Source organism: Oenanthe melanoleuca, chromosome 28, assembly GCF_029582105.1.
Source record: "Oenanthe melanoleuca isolate GR-GAL-2019-014 chromosome 28, OMel1.0, whole genome shotgun sequence".
NCBI lineage: Eukaryota > Metazoa > Chordata > Aves > Passeriformes > Muscicapidae > Oenanthe > Oenanthe melanoleuca.
In genome coordinates, this window is record NC_079361.1 from 219,789 (window position 1) to 246,055 (window position 26,267).

Consider the following 26,267-nt stretch of genomic DNA (forward strand, 5'->3'; position numbering starts at 1 on the left):
CGAGCAGGACTTTGGCTTTGACCTGCTCCTGGCTGGATGAGCTCAAACTCTGTGGCAAGCTCCAGCCGCAGATGCAACGTATCAGCTTTGGTATGCCAAAGCCATAGCACACAGCAAAACCCCTACACTGGGGCCACCTGAATTAAGGAGAAGGCTACTTTCTCTAAACAACTATGTCCATGTATCTGGTAGATCTAGAAATAGAGGTGCTGTTTTATCTTGGGTGATGTGGCTTGATTTTTGAATATAATTTTTCACTGTGCCACTTTCAGAGGCCAGGATGGGCAGTGTGGTGCTCACACCTGTAACCCAACTTGTGGTTTTGACATAGTGCATTGATCAAAATTTTGAAATGTGGAACTTTTATCTAAGAAACTGCATCAGGAATCAATATTTAAGAAATCAGTGAGAAGTGCAAGTTTTGCCTGCTTCCTTGGAAGCAGAGTCTGTCTCCCTGACAGACTATACAGGTACTGTATTTCCTTTGCATGCTCAGTGTGAATTGATTCCTCCATATGATGTGACTAATACATCAAAGGGAAAGTACAGCAATTTGGCTGAGGCACAGACACATGTCTATCCCCTAAGGCTGATCTGGACAAACCTCAGGGGTGTGTCTGGACCTCAGAGGTCCTGTGCACACAGACTGGACCAGTGAAGCACCTGCCTGTCCAGTACTCAGCTGTTGCTGCTGGATTGACTTATGCATGCAGCCTCCCTTGTGGAAGGAACCCTTGTAAGGGGCAGGAGTGGAATGGGAATGAGATTTGATTCTCACTTAACTGCTGTCCTGCTCTCTGTTACTGCTAACTCTCCTTGAAGCTTGTGTGAGGAGGCAGAAGAAAGTGCCAGCGGGTTTCACTGGTACTGTGAAACCCAATAAGGGCTCTATGCAATCTCCTGGTGACAGGTGCTTTCTGTGCTCTGGTCTGGTGCAATCATCAAAGATTTTTTTCTGTCTCCTCCTACATGCCACTCCCCCACCCCTTTCTGCCATGTATCCTGAGCATATACAGTCTTCCTTTCCTCTCTCAGGAGGTATTGCTCAGAGCTCTCTGCTAATACTGTACCTTTCTAGGGAGAAAATCCTGCTTCCTGCCTTTGAAAGAATTAAAGAACGAAACAAGGCAGAATAATCCCCCAAGAAGAAAACGACTTGCTTCCCTCCGTGCTTGACAACCTGCACTGGTTCCAGGTGAGTGGTTTCATTAGTGAATAATGCATGAATAAGAGTGATGCCAGTACCAGGGGTGAAGCAGGGCAGGAGATTTCCTTGGGCATATGCATGAGAAAGTGGCAGGGATAGCTCTCATCTGCTTTAGAACAGGAGGCTGGTCAGTGGGGATTGCTCAAAAATTAGACTTTATTGGGCTGGGGTTAAATGCCTGGTGGGAAGCTTGAGCAGGACAAGCTTATCACAGGACCTTGGCATGAGTAGGGAGCATTGTGGATAGTGGCACTTGTCCTTCCATATTGGACTTAGGCCTCAAACCCACTGCTCAGCTGGTGATCACTGCCATTTTACATCTCAGCTGGGCTGAAATTTCCCTATTGCAGATTCCTTTCCCTTTAGCTGGTGGTCTCTCACAGAGATGGGTCAGTGGCTAGGCCCTGAGCAGATCTGTTCTCTTGGGTCCATTGTTGTGGTAGGGGTTGTCTGGGAGGGAGCTGGCTAACAGGTATCAAGAAACAGAAATGCCCCACTGAGCAAAAAACCCTTCCAGAGGCTGCTACAGCAATGCAAATATGGCTGAGTTTGGCTTCTGAATGGAAATTTTCAGCATAGGCTCTTTGGCTGCACTGCCTTCAGCTTGTACTTCCATTCCCAAGGGCAAGCAATGGGCCAGGCTGCAAAGGGTCTAACAGCATGAAGGGTGAGGATGCCTCCAGCCAAGGGTGGGGGGGATGGGGGCTGTGAACCCTGTGAGGATAGAGATCCTGGTCCTCATGAGTGAAGAAAAAAATTCCAGGCAATAGCACAATGGCTGGATTTAATGCTCCTGATCACAGGCACTGAGCTACTGATGGGGGAGAGTTCAGGTGGAACTGGAGACATCAACTCCTCCTATGCTATCCTTGCAAAGATAATCCCCACAAAGCACCTATTTTACTCAGCTGGCAGTGGGGGACTGTAGCTTCTCACTCTGGAGTGCCTATGGTCTGCCCAAAAGCAAGTAGAACTTAAGAGCTGCTAATAGCAACTTTCAGACCACTGAGCAGAGTGACATGTCCCTTCCTCACCAGCACTGAGCCTCCCCTCCACCATGTGAGGATGGGCTATTTAACTCCTCTCCCTTGGTGACCCAGCACCAGAAGTCTACCTTGGAAAGACTGGCTCAGCTTTTTCAGCAACCCCTTGCCTTGTTCTTCTATATCTGCCGAGCTGTGCATAACTCTTTCCAACACCTCTCCTTCTGCAGAGATTTCTCCTTCTCCCGCTTTGGGTGCTTCCTTGCTGCCACGGGCAGAGACTTCCCTGAAAATTCTGCTGGTTTTGATGTTGAACATAAAGCAGTTTCCTTGGAGACAAGAGAAACAGTGGGCTCCAAGTGCTGATTATTTCACAGTCTGACTGGCTTTCAGAAACTAAAAAGGGGGTTGTGTTAACAGAGGGAAGAGGGAGCCTGGGGCAGCCATCATTGAGGGGGACACGTGACATGCTTTTCCAGTGCCAACCCCATGGCTTGACCGAGTTCCACGTGCCATGCTGTGGCAGGGTGTGATGGTACACGCTGTACCAAACACTGCTGTCTTGGGATTATATTGCCTCTCTTCCACCAGCCCCTGGAGGCTGGTAAACCTGGGAGAGGGTTTGCAATGGACATTTCTAATTTGGCTCACTTCTACCAGTCCCAGGAGTAAAACTGGCTAATTAGATTAACCTCTTTTTCTGTTCTTCTACACAGACATTAGTGTAAAATGTCCCAATAGTGGGACAGGGGTGTAAAGCAGCCATATTTCAGTCATTGTTTCCCATCTGTTTGTTCTGAGTACTGACAACTGCACCTGTCTCAGCCAAGAGCCTGAACCCTCTGAAGAACGGAGTTCTCTGCTGTGCTGGACACACAGATTTTTGCCTCTTTTGAGGCAGATTATTTGACCATCAGCTAATATTCTTGAACACATTAGCAATTAGATAGCTGTGCCAGTGTGTTGTATGAGGGCAGAGGAAGCAGGCATGGGATGACTGCTCTGCTCTGCCTCATGAGAGAGCAGAGCACAGGGCAAGAAGGCAGACAGTCTTAATCTGAAATTTTTGTTACGTACCGTGGCAAGAGTGCCCTGTAATGCCAAGTCCTGCCAGTGGTCAAGACCTTCCCCTTTCCCAGAGGAGTATCTCACAGTGGATCCACTTGATTGATGGCTCCCCCTCTACTGAGACATCACTGGATCCTCACAATCTGTCCAAGAGCCACAAATGGCACTTGGCTGTTTCAAGGAAGCAGCACTTTCTTATTTGTCTTTCAGTGCAGTAAAGAAGTGCAGTGCAGGGGTCAGAGGGTGAGAGAAGAGTGGAGAACCAACCATGTCCCTGTGCTAATTGGAAATGTAAATCACTTCCAGAACACTGCCATGAACAGGATGTGTCAGTGCTGTCTGAAGTCCCGTAAAACTTTGTCTCACAGCACATCAGCAGAAGGACGATCACAGTATTGCTGAGGTTCCAGGGACCCCTAAACATTATCTAGTACAATCCCCCTGCCCAAAGCAGAGTCAGCCACAGTTGGTTGCTCAGGGCTGTGTACAGACAGCTTTTGAGTATCTCCAAGAATGGAGAACATCCCGCTAGCCTCTCTGGGCAATCTGCCCCTGTTTTCAGTCTGTCTTGCAGTGACAAAGACTCTTTTAATGCTTAAGAAGATGTTTCTGGTACTTCAATTCATGTCTGCCACCTCTCATGGTCACTGTGCAACACTGAGAAGGGCCTGGCACTGAATTCTTCACACCCTCCCTGCAGGTGTACATGGATAAGACCTACCCCAATCCTTCTCTCTTCCAGGCAGTCCCAGATCTCCCAATCTTTCCTTATGGGAGATGCCCTAGTCCCACCATCATCTCTGCAGTCCTTCAGTGGACTCTCTTCCCTGTATCCATACTGGGAAACCCAGACCTGGACACAGTATGCCATCTGTGGCCTCACCAGTGCTGAGTCGGAGGGGAGGGATCACCTCTCAACCTGCTGGCATAAGCACAGCAGAGTTTCTGGACTCTAGTGCTGGTCCCATCTGGGATGTCTTGGGAGTTCTGCGGTTCCGGGGTGGTGTACCAGCTGCAAACTCTAATAAACTGTTATTAGGGGTTTGATGTTGAGTTTTGTCTGAGTCGTGTAGAGTAGTCAGATATACTCATCTGACTTCACCATACTTCATCTACCACATTATTCTGACCATTACCTGGACAAAGCCAGGCCAGAGGTCTCTGTAACCCACCCCTACGCTTAGAACGCTGCTCTGTGACCTCAGAGCTGTTCCATGTCTCTGGAGTGAGGGCAGAGCTGCGCCCAGGCATGAAGCAGATTTATTTCCCTACATGTAATTTCTCGTCATGAAGGAGTATTAAGGCATTAGAAGCTCACGTGAAACAGAGAATAGTCCCCTTTGGTTCCAAGCAGCCAGTTTCTCTGCAGGCAGCAGAACTGTCTATTCTCCCTGTCAGAAACTCAATATATCACTGCTGCACAGAACTGACCTCCTCTGGCTAACACCACTGCCCTGACCTCTTGGGAGATGTTTTCCATGTGGAACCGAGCCCTCTCTGCAGATCTGTATGCTGTGTAGATCTGCATATGCAGATACAACCTATCTCCTCCAGCTTCCCACAGATCCTGCCTCCAGATGCAGCCCTACTGCCACAGTTCTGGGCTCTGCACTGCCAGTGCCCAGTGACAGGCACCTCACCCATGCGGCTCTGCTCGGCTACCCCAGCACCATGGAACATGAGAGCCTACCTGCCTGCCCAGGGAACAGACTGCTTTCATGACCAATGCATTTCTGAGGAAAGTCTGCCCTTCACCTCTGGTGATAGCCTGAAACATGCACGGCTCAGGAGCTTCTTGCAGGCTCCCATGGATGCAAACTGTCTCAATACAGACAGTGCAAAACTTTGCAGCACATGAAGAAAATTTTATAAATACTTACAGCCTGCCTCTTGAGTAACTGAATGCAGGAACATTTCAGTGATAACAAGTTTATAACAATCAAACTTGGCTGGATTTTTCTGAAGCTGAGCCTGTACAACAAAGAAAGTAAGTCATTAAAGATTTTAACAGCAGCTTTCCTAGAATCTGAGTAAAATGCAAAATTTCTTCAGCAAGCAATTTGAAATTTGCCAGAATATTTGTTGTGATACAGCAACATTTAAGATGTGTATATGGGTTTCTAAATGCTAAAAAATCTCAACAGTTTAAAGCATTTAATGTTGTTATGTGAAAGCTGTATCATTCCCACAAGTGATTTGGGCAGGTCTTGTCATTTTCTCTTTATCACAAGACAATGTCTGAGTTTACTCTCACCCTGAATTTCACACACAGCATTGTACCAACTACTAGGAGGAAGACTAACTTGGTCCCAGCTGCCACTCATCCTCTCAGGGATGAAATATTTTCTTCTTTGTCCCTTAATGTCTCCCAAATAATTCCTGGTACTTTCTTCTGTCAGTCTGTGCTTTTCTCTGGTCTTTCATTTCTTTGTGAGTCACTGGAAATAAGAGTTTTTCTTTCTGTGTTTACTGCTTTTCATTTATGCATAGAGCAGATCATTCTTCCTGTCACTTATGAGCAGATGAATAGCTCAGCCCTCTGCACTTTCTTTTTGGACCTCACAACTGAAATCTCTGTTGGCAGCCTGTCACCACAAGTGGTGATGAAAAGGGGATCTCCCCTTCATTCCCTTTCATATCCATTGCTTTAGAAACCTTTCATACACGATCCTTGACAAAAGTTTTTAAAAACCCTGACTGATCTGACACTGGAGTCATATCCTTACTCATGTGGGTGTTCCTTCAACCAGGTGTATTTGAAGATTGCTTTTTACTTCTGCTGTCCCTAGTTCTCCATTTAAACAAGGTCTTTTCTCTGGGAGAGGGGCATGGCCAAAATGTGGGAGGCTGTGTGTCTTTATGGAACCTGTAGTCAAAGATTACAATCAAGATACTATTTTAAAAAGTTTCTCTGCTGTGTACAATATTTTACTCTCAGATTTTAAGTGTGGAACTTTGTGGGACCAAAATGATACAATTTGTGTGAAGGGGATGCAAACCTTCCCTGATGCTCCCTGTTTTGGCCCTCCAGCACTGTGAGTGTGCCATGGCTATCTCCAATCTCCCTTCAACCAGAATTTTAATACCTTCTATCTTTGAAACATGCTCACAGGAAGATACTGCACACTGGATGCTTTTCTGATGTTAGCTTTTCTGACGTTGGCTGCTTTAACAGTGACAAAATATAAAGAGGATAGATGTTCTTCAATGTCCAGTACAAGCTGGAGGAGATGCATCTCAGTTGATTCAGAGATTCCCTGTTTTCTAGCTCTTTCTAGGTCCTCAGGCTCTATTGCACTCCTTCCCCCATGCTGGAAATGTCCTTGGGTAGATGGAGAGATAACCACAGAAAAATCTGCAAAGAGCAGGACAAAATGTAATGTAGAAGTCTTCCTTCCTCCTTTTTCTCCTTTACCAACATCTGACTGATACCTCTAAAATTATGTGAAACCTCACTGCCAAAAACTAGGCATTAGTTTTGCAACCCTGAACTTTCTTGCGAAATATCTCATGCTCCCTGCTTGAACCTTGAAGTTACCTCCAAAAATGCTCTCTCAAATACCTCAGTGTTTCTGGCAGAGTGGTGACTGGTGAAGCAGCCATGGACAGAACAACCTTCAGTGAGAGAGCAAGCCATCTTCTTCTTCACAAAAAGGAAAATCCAAGCCATTGTTGAGAGAATTTTTGTGACTTACTGCAGCAGTTTGAGAACTTCCTGCTGATCCAATAGAGAATATTTGCACAATTCCAGACCAGCAATAGAGAGAATGTGCTGTGAGGGGGCTGCTCATTTTTTGCTCCATTTTTGCTTTGCAAAAAATGGAGATAGAGAAAGGGAGCAAGCCAGCAAGAGGGTGGGGACATCAAAGGAGCAATATCTGCTGGTGAGTTCCTTCTGTGCAATAACTTTTGCTCTTAGAAGGCAGCTGAACACAGGGTGCAACGTGGGATCTAATGATTAAACCTGTACTTTCCCATATATACATAGAAATTTCATTTTGTTTGGACAAAAATACAATTTTCAGTGCATAGAGATGGGGAGACATCTAGAGAAAAGATTGGGTGAGTCCTTTTATATCTATGGGTTCTGCTCTCACCTTCCCTGTACAGGAAATTGTGCCAATACTTTGGTATGGTCCAGCTCTAAGAAATGCAAGATTTGAAGGAGGGGGTGCCCAGTTTTCCCTACTCAACACAGGTCTCCTCAGGTCACTACAGCAAATGAGAAGTCTGGTTTGTTTGTAGAAAGTCTGTGGTAGAACAATCAATGTGACTTTTGACTTCACTAAACTATTTGGAGCTTTCAAAATAAGGCAGCACTTCACATTACCAATGTGTGCTGGGTCGTTTGATGAAGAGTGAGTGGTTTAGGAGTAGGAAAATGAGTGTCTGGGGTTTCAAAGTTTCTCTGGTGGTTCTTCTTTTGGAAGTGATTGCCTCGGGTAACAATCTGCTCTACTGTAGGAAGCCATATGGCATCCCTGCTGACTGGGAAGCAAGCATATGTTATTCTAATCCACAAGAGAGGTGTAAGGGAAGACACAAAGAGCTACACAAAGACCTGTGAGTCTAACTTCAGTTTCTAGAAAAATTATGGAGAAAGTCCTACTGAATACTACTGAAAAGCATTTGAAGAATAATGCAATCTTCAACATGGGTTCACAGAGGAAAAGTTCTCTTTAACCAGTCTGATTTCTTTCTATGAGGAGGTCACACCTCAAGCTGATAAAGGGAAGGTGGTGCATGCAGTTTTCCTGGCTTTTAGTGAGGCATCGATTGTATTGAAAGGGGCTGTGTCTGGCTGGTGAGTGGTCACTGGTGGTGTCCTTGAGGATGAATACTGGAGCCAGTATTGTTCAGTATTTTTATCCATGATCCAGATGCAGGAATCAAGTATCCCATTAGCAAGTTTGCTGACAATATCAAACTGGGAGGTGCTTTAGACTTTCTTGAGGATCAAGAGGCCTCAAAGGAGAATGTTGATTGAGTTGGAACATTGGGCTATCTCAGGCATGAAATAGAAGTAGTCTGAGTGCTATTTTCTGTGGCTGGGAGGGAGTAACATTGAGTACAAGTCTAAACTGGGAGAGGAGTGGCTGAAGATCAGAGAGGGACCTGGGGGTGCAGATTGGCCACAGGCTCAAGAGGAGTAAGCAGTGTGCCCAGGCAGCTGAGAGGGCAAGTTGCATGCTGGAGACATCACACATGGCGTGACCAACAGGTCCAGAGAGGGGATTATCCCATAGTAGTCAGCACTGCTGCAGCCTTACATGGAACACTGTGTGCAGGGCTGGGCCCCAACATTGAAGAAGGATGTGAAGATCCTCAAACATGTCCAGAGGAGGGGAATGCACATGAACTTTCTGGTAAAGAGCTGGAAGGCATGTCCTACAAGGAGCAGCTGAGTGCTCTGGGCTTGTCTCCTTCAGAGATATGGAGTTTGGGAAGCATTGATTTCTGCAGCTTCCTCAGGAGGGAAGGTGGAAAGGGAGGTACTGGACTGTCCTGTCTGAGGTCCAGAGGCAGCACAACTGGAATGGTCCAAAGTTGTGCCAGAGGACGATCAGAGTGGACATTAGGAAGCACTTGAATGCCCAAGCAACAGGACAAATAGTAATGGCCTGAAACTAAACCACAAAATGTTCCACCTTGAGTGAGGTAGCACTTCTTTACATTGAGGGTGGCAGAGGACTGGAACAGCTGCCAGGCAGGTCATGGAGTCTCCCTCTGGAGACATTCAAACCTACTGAGGTGTGTTCCAGTGTCACTTGTTTTGGGTCATTTGTTCAACTCTATATCTGGAAAGCTATAAATGATACAAGTTTATTTTATAATACAAGTGGGAGACAAGGGGATAAAATCCATAGAATTCTAAACCTACTGTCAGGTTCAGGAGGCACAATCTTGTCAGGAAAATTAATCCACAAACACCAGAGATTTATGTCCAAAAAGGAGACAGAGGAGTACTTTTTGCTTTATTCGAATAAAGGCAGAGGCCATGGGGCATTCCCCTGGGATCTCTCAAACTTTTGGAGGACACAGCCTCCATTTTTATCCTATTTTCCCAGCCGCTTTTCCCTCTCTGTTTCCCCATTGGCTGAGGTACTTGAGAGGCATAGACTTCCCAGAACACCTGATACCTGACATTCCCCTCTAATGTATAACCCTCCCTTTTAATTTTCAATTCTTATAGAATTCATAGTTTTTCCCCGTTGCTTCTTTCATCTTTCAATATCCAATTTCATTTATCAGCAAACCTACAGTTTGTTTGTAAAGGCAAATATCTTTTTTCATTCATCAATCAATGGAATCCATCCCATTGTTTCTTTTATCTCTCAGTGCTAACCTTATCTACCAGCAGATCCACAGGTTGTTTGTAAAGACAAATCTGACATTCCTCTCAATGTCAATGAACTGAAATATTGCAGTTACTTTTTCTCATGTGTAGCTGTGAAAATCAGGACTGGCAGTGAAGAAGGAAGACAGGCAAAGTTTTCACACAGTCTGGTGTATATTGTCTCCATCAACATATAAAAGTGAGGTGGTATAGTAAGGAATGGAATGCTTGATCAAGCTGGAATGAGCGGATTAAAATCCATGGAATGCTTGTTGGCTGATTCAAAAGCTGGAGTGACCACAGCAGTACTGCAAGGTTCCTGCAGAAAACAGCCATCGTTTTTTCCAGTGGCCTTTGTGTAACTTAGCCTTGGAAGGGCTTAGAGTGACTTGGCTGGGCCACCTCAGGTGTGTCTGCTGTTCTGAACTTCATGAAGACATAAGCAATTCCTCCTTAAGGCAATGTCTCCAGTTCATGATAGGTATTTATCTAGGTCCAATGAAGGATACTAGGTGTGTAATTTATAGAGAATAAAGTGTCTATTTGTGAGGGTTTCTTTGATTTAAATTTAGGATTACAAATGGACTAGCTCTTATTTGACTTGTAACATCAAAGATGGTCATCCAGCATTTACTGATGTGCTAATGTGACTTTTTTCTTCTTTGGTTTCATTTAGGTATTACAAATTGTTTTCTTTGCAAACTCCTAGGAACAAGAATAATTTTCAGACCTTCCATCTGTCAAGGCACAGTGACAGAAGGAAAATGGCATCTGCATAGTCAGGCAATAATCTTCCTTATTATGTGAACTCTTGGCTGGCTAGTGCCTTCTAGCACTCTAGAGGGGACTGATTTGCCTGTGTAGCCTCCTTGTTCTTTTTTTCTGAGGAATATGGAACTAACAATAAAAACTAAACAGATGAAATACAGTAGACTGTCCAGCCTTGCAGCCAATTGGTAATGGAGCAGAATTGGTTCTTTATATATCTCTGTGGAGTAGGTTTGATTTCAGTCTTAGTATTTATGAAGACAGAACATCAGCTTAATCCTATCAATGGAGTTTGACAAGAGATACTACTTGAAAGTCCTGTTGTGTTTCAAAGGAAAGTCATAAATAAAGAAATATAAAGTAAATAAAGTGTTATCCTCAGGCTCCATGGAGGGCAAGGGGGTAATGTTCCTTTCTGCAGAAACAGCCAGCACCACTTGCTGTCATGGAGAAAGTTGTTGTGGTAGGAACCTGTCCACCTTGGAGGTGCATCAGAAATGTTGTTCACTGCCTGGTTTTGTTTGGAAGAGTTTGTATATGGGAAAGGGGTTTCTTGCTGGGTGATAAAAATAAATTCCATTCCAAAGTGATCAAACTCCTAAGAACAAGCCTGGGTGGCTGTGAAGCCCTTTCTGGCTGCCCAGGCCAACACAAGCCACTCCTCAGTGCAGGTTGGGTGCAATAGAGGCCAGAGCTTCTCTAGAGACACCAAAGCGGTAGTGACAAGACCCTGGCAGCCCTTTAGATACCCTTCCCCAAGGTCTGCTCCTTTCAGATGGTCAGAGGATCTCATTAATCAACTTTAAATAAACCTTTGTAAGCAGGCCCCAGGGAAATGACCTAAAGATGAAGCAAGATATGCCACAGCTTATGCTTTCCTGCCCGTACTTCTCTCTGCCCAGCATAGGCAGAGCTGGAAGACTAAGCAGCTGTGCTGACCATGAGCGAGCAGAGCCATGTCAACAGCCTGTTCCTCAATGAGGATGCAGCCAAGCGGCTGCACGCCGACAGCCGGCTGCAGCAGTTCCGGCAGGCTGTGCACAAGCGGGCGGCGCGGGCCAAGAAGCGGATGCACAGCATCACTGCTGCGAGCGCTAAAAGCTTCTTCAGGAGAAATGCCTTCGTCCTCTTCACCATTGCTGCAGTCCTACTAGGTATGGAGCTGGTGGCAACACCAGGCACCATTTATAAATATGGGGAAACATTTGTTTATTTTACAAAGATTTTATTTTATCATAGTGATTTAACTAAGGAGGTGAAGCTGATGAGCTGACAGCTCAAAGTACTGTCCACATCATGAGTACTTTTGTGTGCAAAATCAAGAGACCCAACAGACAGTGTGTATGTGGGAGGGAGTCCTCGTTGATCCTTTCTGGCTCCAGTATAGAAACAGTTTACAATAAAGAGTTTGATGGTTCAGCTCAACCAATCCTTGGTACAAATCATCCAGATTTCTTCAGAGGCATCTTGTGAGTGCAGCTGTAGGCACAAGGGCTTTTCAGATTTGTCGCATAACTTTAGCCTGACAAGACCAGAACTGCTGCAAATGGTCATGATACAATGCCCACCAAATCTGCTTAGCAGATAGCAGGATATCCCTAGCTTTTGATCCAGGCTATATGTCTCTAACTGGCTGAACTTGGCTTTAAGAGATGGGTAGACAAAGAATCTGAACTTTATTATTTATTTTGATCTGGGAGATCGTATCTCTCATCACAGCATGTTGTATTCATGAGCTTCCTGGGAACAGACTCCAGAAGAGCATCAGACAGGGAACAAGGAGACCTGTGGTTTCGCACAAGGCTCCTCTGCACATAAATATGTCAGAGGGAGAGAGAGCATACCATAAAAACTCATAGCCATTTAGATAATGGGCATTTGTTCCTTTGGGAAGAGGAGGAACCGAGAGTAGATGAGAAAGAGAAAAGCCACACTGTAGGACTGAGGGACAGACCACTGGATCACACTATCCCATTTCTATTCTCATCCCTTGCTGATCCACAGGGATTATCCTGGCCTTCTCCCTCCGGCCCTACCAGCTGACCTATCGCCAGATCAAGTATTTCTCCTTCCCTGGTGAGCTGCTGATGCGTATGCTCCAGATGCTGGTTCTTCCTCTCATCGTCTCTAGCTTGATTACAGGTGAGAAGTGCTTTCTGCTGCTTTCAGCCAAGACAATGGCCAGCAAAGCTGTTGTTTGGGTACCTCTTCATGACCCAGCTGGAGGTGCTTGGATTAGCTTGGTGACAAGCCTGAATCTGCAGCCATAGTGAACATGATCCACACTGAGACCCCTGCTGGCTCAGTAGTGGTGCAGAAAAGCAGAAGACTGGGGAGAACACGATGCAGTGGTTCCAATGCCCAGAACTTGAGCACTGACAAAGATTTAATCCTACATAATCTCAAATGTCTCCAAGTTTGTTGCCCAAGTAAACTTCAGGTTTCCTCTGGCCTAGAGAAGGTTAATTTGTGTCAGTCCAAAAGGGTTGAAGCTGATCACCAGCTGGAAGGCTTGTTTCACCCAGGTCCTCAAGGAAGACATGACAGCCAAGCTTTCAGACAGCAGAAGGGACTGCAAGGTGTTCCACCTGCTGAAACATCCCACCATTAGGGACTGAAAGGCCCAATGTACTAGGAGGGAATTATTCCCTTCTGAGAGTTTTAAAAGAAAACTGCTACATTCCCAAACACAAAGATCCACCAGTGCTATGCTTCTTCATGACCACAAGCCACATTCTTCCATGTCAACATCACCTTGGAACTCCAAATTCCATTCCTCATAGGCTGTGCTTCCTAGAGACCCTAGCTCCCTGTCCAACTTATGCATGAGCCTTGCACCCTTTCAATATTCCTCAAGCTTTCCCTTTCTCTCTAAGAGGATAGGCTTCCTCACCCTGTCTCTCTGTGTGACACCCCAGGAATGGCCTCACTGGATAGCAGAGTCTCCGGGAAGATGGGGATGCGGGCTATCATCTACTACATGGTGACTACAATCATAGCTGTCTTCATTGGCATCTTCATGGTGATCATCATACACCCAGGAAAAGGATCTAAGGACAAACTTCACCGAGAAGGCAGAATTGAGCAGGTGCAGACCACAGATGCCTTCATGGACTTGGTGAGGTAGGTAGACAAGATGGTCTCATGTTGAGACCATATCAGTGAGATTACATTCCTCCATGTATCACAGCTCTAAGCACAGAGTCTTAGAGAAAGAGGTTAATGGCTGAGTCTAATGGCAAGGCTACTACTTCTAGGTTAGTCTAGCTAACTGGCTTTGCCACTCTGAGACTGAGTGCTTGGCCTGGAGTCCAGCCCTTCTCCAGAGGTATTAATGTAAGAGGTCATGGTGTGCTCAAGAAAACATGTAATGAAAACCATCAGGGATTACCTACCTTTCAGAAATTCACCTGGCAAAGTCTACTCCAAATATCCATCTTCAACAACCAAAGGAAATCAAGAAAGTGGTTCCCAAGACATTGCCTTTTCTTCCCTTGCTGTGACATTACTCAGTGAGTTGCAAAGCTGTACCATCTCAAGTGGTATAAAGCGGTGTTTTTGTGGTACAGGATAACAGAGAGCTCACATTACAGCTGTAGAGGTGAGGCTGAGTGCAAGGCAGTGTATTAAACATTGTAATATGGTATTGTTTCAAGGTTTGGTTGTGTTTGATGATGGTTTTACAATGTACCTATACCCCAGAGCAGTGTGTGTGTGTGTCATCTCTTTCCACGTACCTGAATAACTTTCTGGAGTCCGAAAACATGCAGTGGAAGTCTGACAAGTAGCAAGAGGTGCTGGGTCCAAATAAGCATATTCCCTTATTCTGGCAGTCAGACCAAAAGGGCTTAAGTGGACATTATAAAAGTTGTGACCTCAGACATTGCTCTGGGACAAAGAAGTTGGCCAGGAAGCCCATGTTTTCTTTCTAGTTCAACAGGACAATAACTCTTTCCTTGTTTTATCTACTGCAGGAATATGTTCCCGCCCAACCTCGTAGAAGCCTGCTTCAAACAGGTATGAAATCTCATCTTTGCACCTTGTGCCCTGGACCATGGTCCTGTCTGCTTTTCTGAGTGATAACCACTTTATTCCCCAGGTGTGACTGCTGCAGGAGGCACTGCAGACGTTTTCTTCATTATAGAATACATATTCTGTATTATAACATCCTTCATGCAAGCTTTTCAAACTGTCTATACATGGGGGCTTCAACCTCCATCCCAGTCCACAGAGGCAGGAAGGGTTTGTGTGACTTCAGGTAGCAGGCTTGGACTGGCAGTGATATGGAACAGATTCTCCAAGAATCTCTCTTCTGCAGTGCTAGTGCCCTTAGAAGCAGCACAAAGGGTTATCAGAGAAGCCAGAATATCTCAGTCCTAGCGACATGAGATGCTCTTTTGACCTTCTGCTCTATGAATTTTCTGAACTTTCTGGTGAAAGCACTACACTGGGGACCTTGAAAACAGGCAAAGCAAGTTTCTAACATGGGTCAGCAGCAACTTGCAGTACTCTCCTTCCTTTAAGAAAGGATGTAAGAGCCTAGTATGTATCCTGATCATCTGAACTAGGGCCTGTGACTGCATTTGATAATCTGTCAAAATAAAATCATTTGATAATCTGTCTTTTCAGTACAAGACTCAGTACAGCACCAGGGTCTTCACCAGAACCGTCCTCCACAGCAGCAATGTCACAGCAGATGTGACAACCACACAGATCCCTGTGCCTGAGAATTTCACCAGCATCATGGAGAATGTCACTCATGCCCTGGGAACCATCTCCGAGGTGCTGACCTTTGAAGAAGTCATTCCCATCCCAGGCTCAGCCAATGGGGTGAACGCTCTGGGGCTGGTAGTGTTCTCCATGTGCTTCGGTTTGATGATCGGCAGCATGAAGCAGAAGGGACGGGCCCTGCGGGAGTTCTTTAACTGCCTCAACGAAGCCATCATGAGGCTGGTGGCCATTATCATCTGGTGAGGAGCACGGCCGGTTGGAGCAGGAGGTCTGCAGGTGCAGTTTCCATTGACATGATGAGAAGTGGGGTAGCTTTAAGGATTTCATGCACAAGACAGGAAAAGCAGATGGGCACAGCTCTACTTTGGCTCCATCATGCTGGAGGGAAAAGTCTGGATGGGATATTTGTTCACATTTCATTTCCTGTTCTTTTTGTTTTTACCTTAGAAATATCAGGTACACCAGGACTTGCTTTTCTTGAGGCTTCTGGAAACATCCTTGGAAGACCAGAGAGCTGGAGTGGAAGATCTCTTAGCCTTACCAACAGGAGTAGGGTGTGAAGCTTTCTCACCAAAGGCTTTCCTTCCAGCCGTGTTCCAGGAGTCTGACTTAACTATGAATCACAGTAACCCTTTGCCCCTTTCCTGCTTTCAGGGTGGCAGCTGTATGCAGTAATGCAATAGCTTTGAGAGCTGAGCTGTGTTGAGAGGATCAGCTCAAAGTTACTGCCTTTCAGTTTGAGATCTCTCAGATCATGACTCCTCTGAAGCTCAGCTGCTCATTGATTTCTGTCAAGGCTCCCTATGACACATGGTCCAGACAAACAAGGCTTTGCTGAGACAATTCTACTTTAGAAGGCAGCATTTTACCAAATATTGTTATTTTAAGCTTTTTACTCAGTTAGGACTCAAAGTTTTGTCAGGTACTGTTGCATCTGGTGTTGTTTGGGGTGATAGCAAGTAAAGAAGCAGGAAGGGCCTTTGCAGGGGTTTCACAGAGATTTTTATTTCAGCCACGCATGGGCATCATCCATGGTTCAGAGAACAAAGGCTAAAGGGGCTGAGAGGGTCTAGGTTAAGAAGCCTCAGAGACCAATTACCAGGGGACATGGGGGTGTCACAAGTGTGGGGTTAGGGCAAAGGGCCAACAGGGAAACACAGTGGGAGTGATCAAAAGGCTGACGGACAGGGAGAGGGCACAGGGCAGGAGGCCTCTCATTTTCCCTAATTGGGAATGCCTTTCTGGGTCTTCACAAAGTACTGCAAAAGAAGACAGATGCTGGTTTGGCAGAATACAGGCAAATGTCTGACAGGGAAGAAATCTGTCAGCCTGACACCCTGTCACATTTTAGATCGCTCCAGCTTCCTTGGTCTTATAAGTTACAGTTTTGTACCTCAGAGCAAAATCCTGAGCACAGCAGGACAGACCTTACAGAAAAATGCACTAAGGGGAAGAATATCCCAGAGCTCATAGCAGATGTTGGGAAGCCCCATGCCCCCGGGAACTTTTACTCCATGTCTGAACAAGAATTTGGGGCTTTGCTTTCCTAAGAACAGGTAAGACTTGCCTGAGGGCACAGAAACAAAAGCATGAGCACAGTGGAACAAGTAGACCTGCACACTACTCTTGAGACCTTCAAAACCCCTCCTTAAACCTCCCTTTAGATGAAGGAAGGCAGGGTGTTTATGTATAGAACATTGGTTACACCTGGGACACTGCCTGTGCATGCCTTCCTGTAGCCACATCTCCCAGGAGCTTTTTTTTCCTGGGAAGATCTGGTTACTGGCTGCAGCCAAGGATGTGTTTTAACAGGAAGGTCAGAGGAAATGAAATATTTATTAAATCCTTTCCTGAAACTTTTCCAAACCTCCCAGGCTAAGCTGGAGTTTGGCATGTGGATCTCTGAGCCTTCTGCATGAGTTGCATGTGAGCTCTTGAGCTGCAGAGGTCCAGTCCTGAGAGGTGTGGCCATGGAGCTGGAATTTTCCTTGGTCCAATTATTGCAGTATTGCATTATTCTCTCCATATCTGACTTATTTCTTCTTTTCTGCAAAGCCTCACTGCTGCTTGTCAGCTGCATTGTTACGGAGGGGGGGAAAAGACATGAGGAATGGGAAAGATAGTAGGGTACCTCAAAATGGGGTTTTATATGAGCCATGGCTGCTTTTACAGGTGTTGGTGTACCCAGTCCTTGTTACATCAGATCTGGAATCACTAGATGTTCATTTTCCCTAAATGTGAGCATCTGAAGACAGCAAGGCTGATACCCCAGAGCCTATAGGACACTCTTGCTTTTACTCTCTGATTCTCTATTACTCCTGTGCTTTCCTACGCCTCTTGGGAAAAAAAAATACTGTCAGCCCAAGCGCTGTCAGGAAAGGAAGGGACTCTGAAGGTTACTCTACATAACCTTCCTTTTCAATTCTACAAGGAGTGTTGTAGAAATGTAGAAAACCCAAGACAAAGAGGAAACTACCACTGCCTATGCTGTGTGCAAAACAGAGTGCTGGGGTCCCCAGGCACCAAGAGCTGATTTTTGACCATGGGATGAACAAGTCCCAGTCTCTCCAGGTTTCTAGAAAATAAACCAGCAGTATAATCCAATATAAGGCTCAGTGAGCACTTATGGTATGCTGGCTTATTGGAGATTTATCCAGACAGCATGTATTAAAGCTGGTGTGAAAGTGTGAGAGCCAGTCTTGACCATCGGCCTTGTGTTTCTGTCACAGGTATGCTCCAGTTGGCATCATGTTTTTAATTGCGGGCAAAATCCTGGAGATGGATGACCTAGCAGTGATGGGAGGCCAGCTGGGGATGTACACGCTCACTGTCATCGTTGGACTCCTCATTCATGCCCTTTGCATCCTGCCCCTGCTCTACTTCATTGTCACTCACCGAAACCCCTGGGTGTTCATTGCAGGGCTCCTTCAGGCTCTCATCACAGCCCTGGGCACCTCCTCCAGGTATGATGGCTATGTAGGAGTGGGATTTGGGCTGATGTAGATACTACATCTCAGCACTCCATTGCTCTCAATGCAGCACTGTAGTCTCACAATTTCTATCACTAGCAGCTTTTTACAGTGGACCAGCCAAACTAATTTGGGAGTGGGAAGGTTCCCACTGCCCTGCTCAGAAGCCCTACTCACATGACCAGCTCTGAATGGCCTGTATTCCTCCTGACCAAACACGAGGGTAACTTTGCTTACCACTGAAATGCTGAACTCAGGACAAATATCCTGCTGAATCACAGCATTATTCTATATGCACATAGCTCTCACACACATGTACTTGCACGCATTTTCATGTGCATCTCTCCCAGGCACACAGACTATATGCAGCTGTCATTAAACTTCTTGGAGACCTGGGCAAAGGCATCAACACCGGTATGTTCAATGACTCACACTGCCATGTCACACAGCCAAAGCAAGGGATGGTGGGTAACTGTTGTTTCACTAAGTGCTATGTTTCTTGATATATTTGTGTCCTGGCAAGCACATAGCAGGTTCTTCCACATACATTCTCATACCAAAACACAGAGCATTTTTCCTGCTCATATTCTCCTTCAGAAACAGTTCTTTGCTTTCTTTGCAAGGTATATTCTCAAATGTGTCATTCTTTTCTTATGGACTGAGAGGGATGGGAAAGGGCTCAAGGTTTTTTAATAGCAGAAAAAGGAATTCTGGTCTTGAGGCTCTGCCCTATGTACCCTGAATCCTCCTTCTTTTGGTATTATACCAGCATCATTAGCCTCAGTGTTATACAGCCCCTGCCCCAACCCCCTGAGAAAAGCCATGTCAGAATGTGCAACTGCAGCATGCATCATATCTGAGGAAGGCTTGCTTAGAATGTTCTTTCACTTAGCTTCTGGCCTCTAGCTCACATGGCAGGGTGAAAAAGCAGGTGGGTAAGGTCATAAGCTATCAGAGGCATAGTCCTTCTTCCTACATCAGCATACATGCAATTCATGTGGTTTTGTAAATTCCTTTCAGCTCAGCGACTCTGCCCATAACCTTCAGGTGCCTAGAAGAAAAAAACGGTGTGGACAGGCGCATCACGAGGTTTGTGCTGCCTGTGGGAGCCACAATTAACATGGACGGCACTGCTCTCTATGAGGCCCTTGCAGCCATCTTCATTGCCCAAGTCAACAACTATGAACTTGACTTCGGGCAAATCATCACAATAAGGTGACTTTTGAAAGTGTTTTGGGACTACATTAAGGGTTTCAGTTTTGTTGGCTTATCTGAGGTGTGATCAGGTTCCTCTTCTGCTCAGAAGAGACAATAAGGGAAAAAACGGTATGGGAAAGAAGAGTTGTACTACAGCACCAGGTGTCAAAGCACATGTGAACACCATGACTTTGAGGCTCTACCTGAGCCCTTCTTGCATGTCCAGGTCTTTGGAAAAGCTATGGTGTGTAGTCTGTTATGAGGGGGTTTCTGGCAGGGGCAGTCTGGCATTGTGTTGATGTCCCATGTGTCACCATCCTTCTTAGTGACCAGGACAGAAAGGCTGCCAAGATGCTGATGAGTTTGAGCTACTTCCTGACATTTCTGCAAATGCGACCACCTCTTTTCTTCCCTTTGCTGATAGCTCTGCTTTCCCGTTCCCTCCAGCATCACTGCCACGGCAGCCAGCATCGGAGCCGCAGGTATTCCCCAGGCAGGACTGGTGACAATGGTTATAGTACTGACATCAGTGGGGCTGCCTACTGAGGATATTACACTGATCATCGCTGTGGACTGGTTTCTGTAAGTTCCTTGCTCAACAGGCATGCACTGCTGTGCATTTCTGCCAGTGCTTACAGATCTTGTCTGTACTCCTGATGTCTCTAAAAGCAGGCTCACTAACCTGTATCATTAAGCTTAAAACACTCCTGTATTCCTGAGACCTTTGCACAGTAGTCCTCTATGCCCATGCTGGAGTCTTCACCGAGTGCTTCAGTGACTCAAGGCATCAGAGGTAACTTGCTGATCAGCCTGGTGACCAAACAGAATGTCCTCCATTTGCTTTATTTAAAATGAACCCAGAAATTATCTGCAGAGTCATAGGAAAAGATTGTGCCAATAATAAACATATCCACACTACAGAATGATAGTTCTAGGTTACCAAACACTGAAAAAGGTATGAGACTGGGCTGTACAAAGTTGAAGAGTGTTTACATAGGTGCAGCTAGTCAGCCACACTGCTACATTACAGCTTTCTTTCCCTTTTAAATAAAACCACTTGGGACAAGTGATTTTATAGGAGTGCTCTTAGAAACCAGATTAAAGAATGCATTTGTGCACAGTCGTACCTCTCTGTCTTCTCAAACACCAAAATCCTGACAGATTTTTTTAGTGTTTCCTCTATTGTTTTGTATCTTGTATTGTTGGTTTGTAGCCAAAGCAGCCAAAATCTGCTCCCAACCATGGCTGACCAGCTGGAAACAGTTCTGTGGAAAAGCTTCACTTCTCCTGTGATTGTATATAAGAACAGACTTGGCTGGGAAAAGCCCTGCCTCCTAATAAGCCAGGTTACTTCTTGTGCTCACTCAGAGTAGATTATTTCAATCAGGTGCCACTGTTACCACTGAAGGACCTGATGGGGCGCTGGACTGGTGACAGCTTCAGCAGCTCTGACGTACTGTCATGATTTTGGAGAATATCTCATTGCAATCTGTCTTTTAGATGTGCTATTTTGCACAAAGAATCTGGTTCCTTGTCTTCGTGCATGTTGTCCATGTTGAGGAAATCTGCCTCCACACCAGTGCTGTCATAGGTGTGCACCAGAATTTCAGCACTTTTTGAAAAACAAGAAACAACTTAAGTGAAACAGATGTGGTGAGGCCATCTGAGTCTGCAGCGAGGCCTTTGGAAAGGACAGTGTCCATTATAAACACAGCAACCTTCCTCTTCATTTGTGTCAAGTCTAAAACTTTGCAGTAAGAAATTGGGAGTGCAATAAAACAGGAATGAATGTGATGCTTGAGCTTCAGGATGTCAATCAAGGAAGGCTCTCTGGGAGTCATTTTCCAGTCAGTGTTGAAGTATCCATTATCAGAATGACTTAGAAAGTAGAAAAAGTTTCACTGAAGATATTTCTTGAAATAATCTTCCTCCCCGTAGTTGCTGCTATGAAACTGCATTTTGTTTTTCTCTCTGATTTTTCAGGGACCGCCTTAGAACAACTACCAACGTCCTGGGGGATTCTCTGGGAGCTGGTATTGTGGAGCATCTCTCCCGGCATGAGCTGGATGCGCAAGACTGCGAACTTGGTAATTCTGGGATAGAGGAGAAAGAACAGCTCTCCCACCTTGTTTGCCCACAGAATGACACCCACAGGCACTCCAGAAGGGAGACAGCACTGTGAAATCGGGCAGCAGAGTGCAGATTAATGCTGTAAAAAGTGAAAAAGTGAAACAGAAGTCCAGAGTGGAGGACAGAGAAAGATCAATTGTGCAAGACACTCACTTTTCTATCACCTCTGCCACATGCAGTCTTCCCTAATCCTGTTGCTCTCCTATTTCTCTGACTGGCATTAAAGAGGAGAAAATTAAACTGCAAAGAAAGCCTGATTTAGTCATTCTTATGAGGCCCACTAGTTACACCTGAGTAAGGAAGACCTAGTGAAGGAGCTGGACTAGGAGTTCCTTTATTTCTGATCTAAGTTGCCAGGTGAGTCGGGAACACCACTATCTGTGGACTGGCACCAAAATGTTGCCATGTTGCCATAACTCTGTCCTGCAAGATACAGCTGCAAGATCTTCACTTGGTTAGTACCTTCACCCAAACAAGCTTTTAGCATTACCTCCTTGCTCACAGTCCTGGTGTTTGCACAGATGCAAACTGTGTTTGCACTTGATGCTTCCTGAGAGCTCCACTGTCAACCTGTTTAGTTGCAGATACTAGAGTCATTCACCTCCTGAAGGAATGTGGGATCATACAGCAGGGACAGCTGGCTGGTAGCACCAATAAGCATCAATAGGCTTCTCATTAGTGGAAGATTCTAAAGGACTGTGAAAGAAGCAAACAGTTTAAAAATTTATTATATCCATTATTCAGTCTTGAAACAGTTCTTCCCTATACCAAGCTCTGCCAAAACCTGGTTAACTTAATTTCTCTTTAGCAAGCTCTTCTCATCCCGTTGAAACCAGAGGGGAAACATGAAGTTTAAGAACAATTTGCCCATCTGAGCAGCTGGGTGGTACATCCATGCTAGGAATGACTCCCTTCCATGCCAGATTTGCTCAGAAAACAGTTTCACTCCTCATCACAAGATTCCTAAGGAAACAATTCCTGTGCTCATCTCTGCCTATTTTCAGAAGTGACTTCCCCTCAGTTACATTGCTGTAGAATGTGCTTTCAAACACCTCTGTCTTTCTACAGCTCCTTATCTTTTATAGGCATAGCCAAATAACTTCCTAGTGCTTGCACAGGTTTGCCAGATCCTAGACTTAAAAATTCAGGATATATTTTTTTAATTCCTACCAAAGGGAATTCAGCTTCTGTTTAACACATTTGGACATAAGCCCAAATTACATCCATAACATCTCAGAGTCTAAAGACAGAAGTAGAGACCTGCTTCATCCATGCTCTCTCCCCCTTCCTTAGCATGGCCAGGAATACAGCTAGTATCTTTCACACCAGTGAACAGGACCACTAAGACTTGTTCCATAACATCCAGGTCCATGATCATCCAGAAAATGAATGTATATAACTCAACCAGGAAGATGTTAAGGATGCACAGTGTTGGGGCTGTTGCAGTGTAGCTGTCCTGCTTTTGACAATGGTTAAGAGCAGGAATAGCAGTGAGCAGCCTCCTGACCAACCGAGGAACTATCTAAACTGGGCAGCTTTCATTTGAGGTCTGCTTGTTATTCCCACCCCACTATGTCACTTACACTCCTCTGCCCTGGCTTTACATGCTGTTTCTCATCCCTAGCCATAGCCATACACTCAGAGCTGCACATCGTCGAAGGAAAACCTCAGAGACATTACTGGAGTCAACTTTGCCAATCACAACTGCACACCTGCCCATGCTGCCCTCCCTAGCACTAAGACAGCTTCCTCAACACATTTCTTGAGATGTTCAAAGCCAAATCCTAAGACTCTTTTTAGTTGTTCAGAAACTCTAGGGTTATATATTGGTGCCGCCACATTCCACATCCTGTTGGCAGAGTATTGCATTTTTACAGGCTGGACAATTATTGGGAATCTAAGATAAATGCACAAATGCATCCCTTTCATTTAAGTCTGGTAGCAGAAGAGGGTAACAAGAAGCGTGTGCTAGTTCTGTTTAGCAGTGGCTAGCTCCAGACTGTAAGGCAGCAAGTTGTTTGGTGACTGTGGAAGGCAGGTTGATTATTTTGACAAGAGATCTACTCTAGCAACAGACAAGTGAGCTGGATAACAAATGATTATCCTTCTCTCTGTACACTTTTATTATCTTGTTTGAATACTCTTATAATGTCTGCTCTTCTCCTTTCTAGACTAAACAGATCCTGTATATATCACAGGTAATAATCATTCATGTTCCTCTTCTCTGAACTTTCTTCTTGCTGTTCCACATCTTTCTTGAAGTGGAATGACTAAAATTTGACAATCCAACTAAAGATTTATTATTACTGAGCACTGAGGAAAGAATATTTCCTGCACATTAAAATGCACATAAGACCTTGGACTCATGTTACCATGGTTGTTAGTAGACTATGCATCGGCTGATCAGGATAACTGTCCCTGATGCATGCATACAGCAAACTCAAGTCTGTTCATCTTCTGCTAACTCTTAGCAAGGTTAGACTCTTACTTTGATGAGATGGCCCTATCTGAGGACTGGATCTTGATCAAAGAGTTTTCAGATACACTGTATCAGCTTGTACCTATCGTGAGCTAAAACAGCACTAGCTTATCAATTACACTGCTCAGCTGACGAGTCTAAACCTTCATAAAGAACAGACCGGCTTATAAAACCCAATGAAGTGCTTTATTTTTTAACAACAGCATGATAGCATTGACCCTAGTCCAGTGGTAATACATAGTAATTCCTACATCATTTTAAGCAGGATGCTGCACATCAAGCAATTTCCCAGCCTGTGTTTGTGCATTTGATTATTACTGCTGAAGTACAGTAATTTCAATTTGTCCATATTGAACTGCTTCTTGGTTTTCTTTATTTTTTTCAGACTATTTGTCCAACTTTTCAAGAAAACACTGAATTCTAATCTTGAAGATACTTCCTGTATAAAAAGGGCAAACTGAAGGATGAATCAGAAGATTGTTGGATTGGATTCTAGCTCAAATAGGAATTAATTCTGGGAAGTCCTATGGCTTGGGTTACACAGACAGTTATACTAGGTGGTCATAAGGGTCCCTTCTGGCTTTATAATATATGCACGTGCTTTCTGGCTTAGACATATCGCCAAGGGTCTTTCCAGCCCAATCATTTCTAAAAGCTATCTGAAAGGATCCTAATGATACTTTAATAAAACTCAGCAGTCTAACCTGTTTTCATTTCATGTTAGCAGACATGTACACATATCACAAAAGGGACTCTCCATACCACATTGCATCCACATGTTCACAGATGTTCCCACAAAGCAGAATGCATCAAGCCTTGCCATTTGTGATTTCCTGCTTTCCACACAATATTAACAGAGCACAAACAAGTAGAGGCCTCGTTTTCTAACAGTGCAAACCAGTCTTTCTTTGGGAATTTCAGAATTCAGTTTATAGCTTTTAGCTCTGGTATTTACCCATGTTGTTAACCAGATTATGATTGGGATTATCTGTTTACAGTACCTGAACATCAAAGTATTGTCAGAAACCTGCATATACTTACATATATGCATGTGTGCAAGCATACATATATACAGAGTCAATTTTTTGTTACTAATCCAAGAAGGAAAGCCAATATTACAGTCTCACTATGTGTAAAGCTGCATATTTCATTTTGGTGCCCACCTTGATTTACTAATTTAATCCCATACTTAAAAAAAAAAACTGAGGCTGTTATACTTCATTCCAAAAAGGAGTCTTTCAAAGCCAGATTTCCCAGAAAGGAGCTCAGTGCCTGCCAATTTTGACTTGTACCTGCTGGTGATGAAATGAGAACTTCTCAATGTATAGAAAAAATTCTCCAGTGTTCTTGTCTGTACACATCCCAAAGACCCCCATCCACACTGCATCTGTCTTGGCAAAGGCCAAGATTTCCGAACTCAGTCAACAATACAAAAGCATTTGTACTCCTTCCAAATCCAGTGCTGACCTTGTACTAACTCAGCCTTCAAAACTGGATAATTGAAAGGGATTTTATAATTCTATCCACTAACTTTTAAAACTACCAGATATTTGTGAGTTTACACAGTCTTTACTGCAGTCCTGCTGCTTCTACTTGCAGAAAAATTCCAAGTTTCTCCTACTTGCAAACAGATTTCTTCCTAATGATTACAGATGGGATGAAACAGAGAGCTATCTCAATGCATAAATACACAAGTAGCTCTTGGATAAGGACATACCTCTTCAATACTAATTGGAAAAGAGAAAATCCAGGAAGAATATAGATTTTTCAGCTAGGCCACATCATTTTATGTATGTGATACATGCACACTGTTCCAGAAGTTAGAGCTGCCCATGAAAACTGACCTGAAATTGTATGTTCTTCTGCTCTGCCCAAAGAAGAACTGGAAATCAGTTCTGTATGTACATACTGTACAGTGTGTTCATGGCATTTATGCAATTTGACTCTGTTAATTCCTGAGGGCTTTTTCTTCATGCTGTTATTTTCAGTATTAATACAGATAGTTTCCATATTTGAAAAATAAAGGGAATTTTTTCCACAATACTTTTCCATTATGTTTTTTTTCTATTATTTTTTCCTCGGGACTGTGACCTTCCAAAGTCACAAACATTACTTTTCACATGATGTATTATATTTTCTTATCTCCATGTGCCTACCTTATGGGTCAAATACTAATCTCAGATTTTGACAAGGCCTTTCCCTAAAGCTTCTCCTTTGAAGCCAGCTTTGGCATATGTCCACAAATTGACAAAGCTATGTTAGGTTTACTTCATTTGCACCAGACATCACATGGGCACCTACTTCCATCGGGAAAATGCACCCCCAAAAAAGATTATGTGGAAGAGGTCCCAGAGGCTTAAACAATAAAGGGTTTACATTATTTGCTAAAAGGTTGCAT

General features: G+C 44.5%; 1 protein-coding gene across 4 annotated transcripts in view; it reads left to right on the forward strand.

Moving 5' to 3' along the window:
* Positions 1–25,908, forward strand: part of LOC130264480 (excitatory amino acid transporter 4-like) — a 38,427-nt gene extending 12,519 nt beyond the window's left edge. The window contains exons 2-12 of one of the 4 annotated variants that reach the window (XM_056512695.1): positions 1,079–1,195; positions 11,266–11,517; positions 12,368–12,505; positions 13,282–13,486; positions 14,338–14,380; positions 14,993–15,333; positions 17,824–18,057; positions 19,084–19,278; positions 19,708–19,842; positions 21,244–21,347; positions 24,255–25,908. In XM_056512695.1, the coding sequence (XP_056368670.1) occupies positions 11,304–11,517; positions 12,368–12,505; positions 13,282–13,486; positions 14,338–14,380; positions 14,993–15,333; positions 17,824–18,057; positions 19,084–19,278; positions 19,708–19,842; positions 21,244–21,347; positions 24,255–24,286 (1,641 nt within the window). In that variant the 5' untranslated portion in view covers positions 1,079–1,195; positions 11,266–11,303 and the 3' untranslated portion in view covers positions 24,287–25,908. Of the gene's footprint in view, positions 1–1,078; positions 1,196–11,265; positions 11,518–12,367; positions 12,506–13,281; positions 13,487–14,337; positions 14,381–14,992; positions 15,334–17,823; positions 18,058–19,083; positions 19,279–19,707; positions 19,843–21,243; positions 21,748–23,561; positions 23,589–24,254 lie in introns of those variants that run through there. The other 3 variants (XM_056512696.1, XM_056512694.1, XM_056512693.1) reach the window with 3 other exon arrangements.
* Positions 25,909–26,267: the final 359 nt, after the last annotated feature.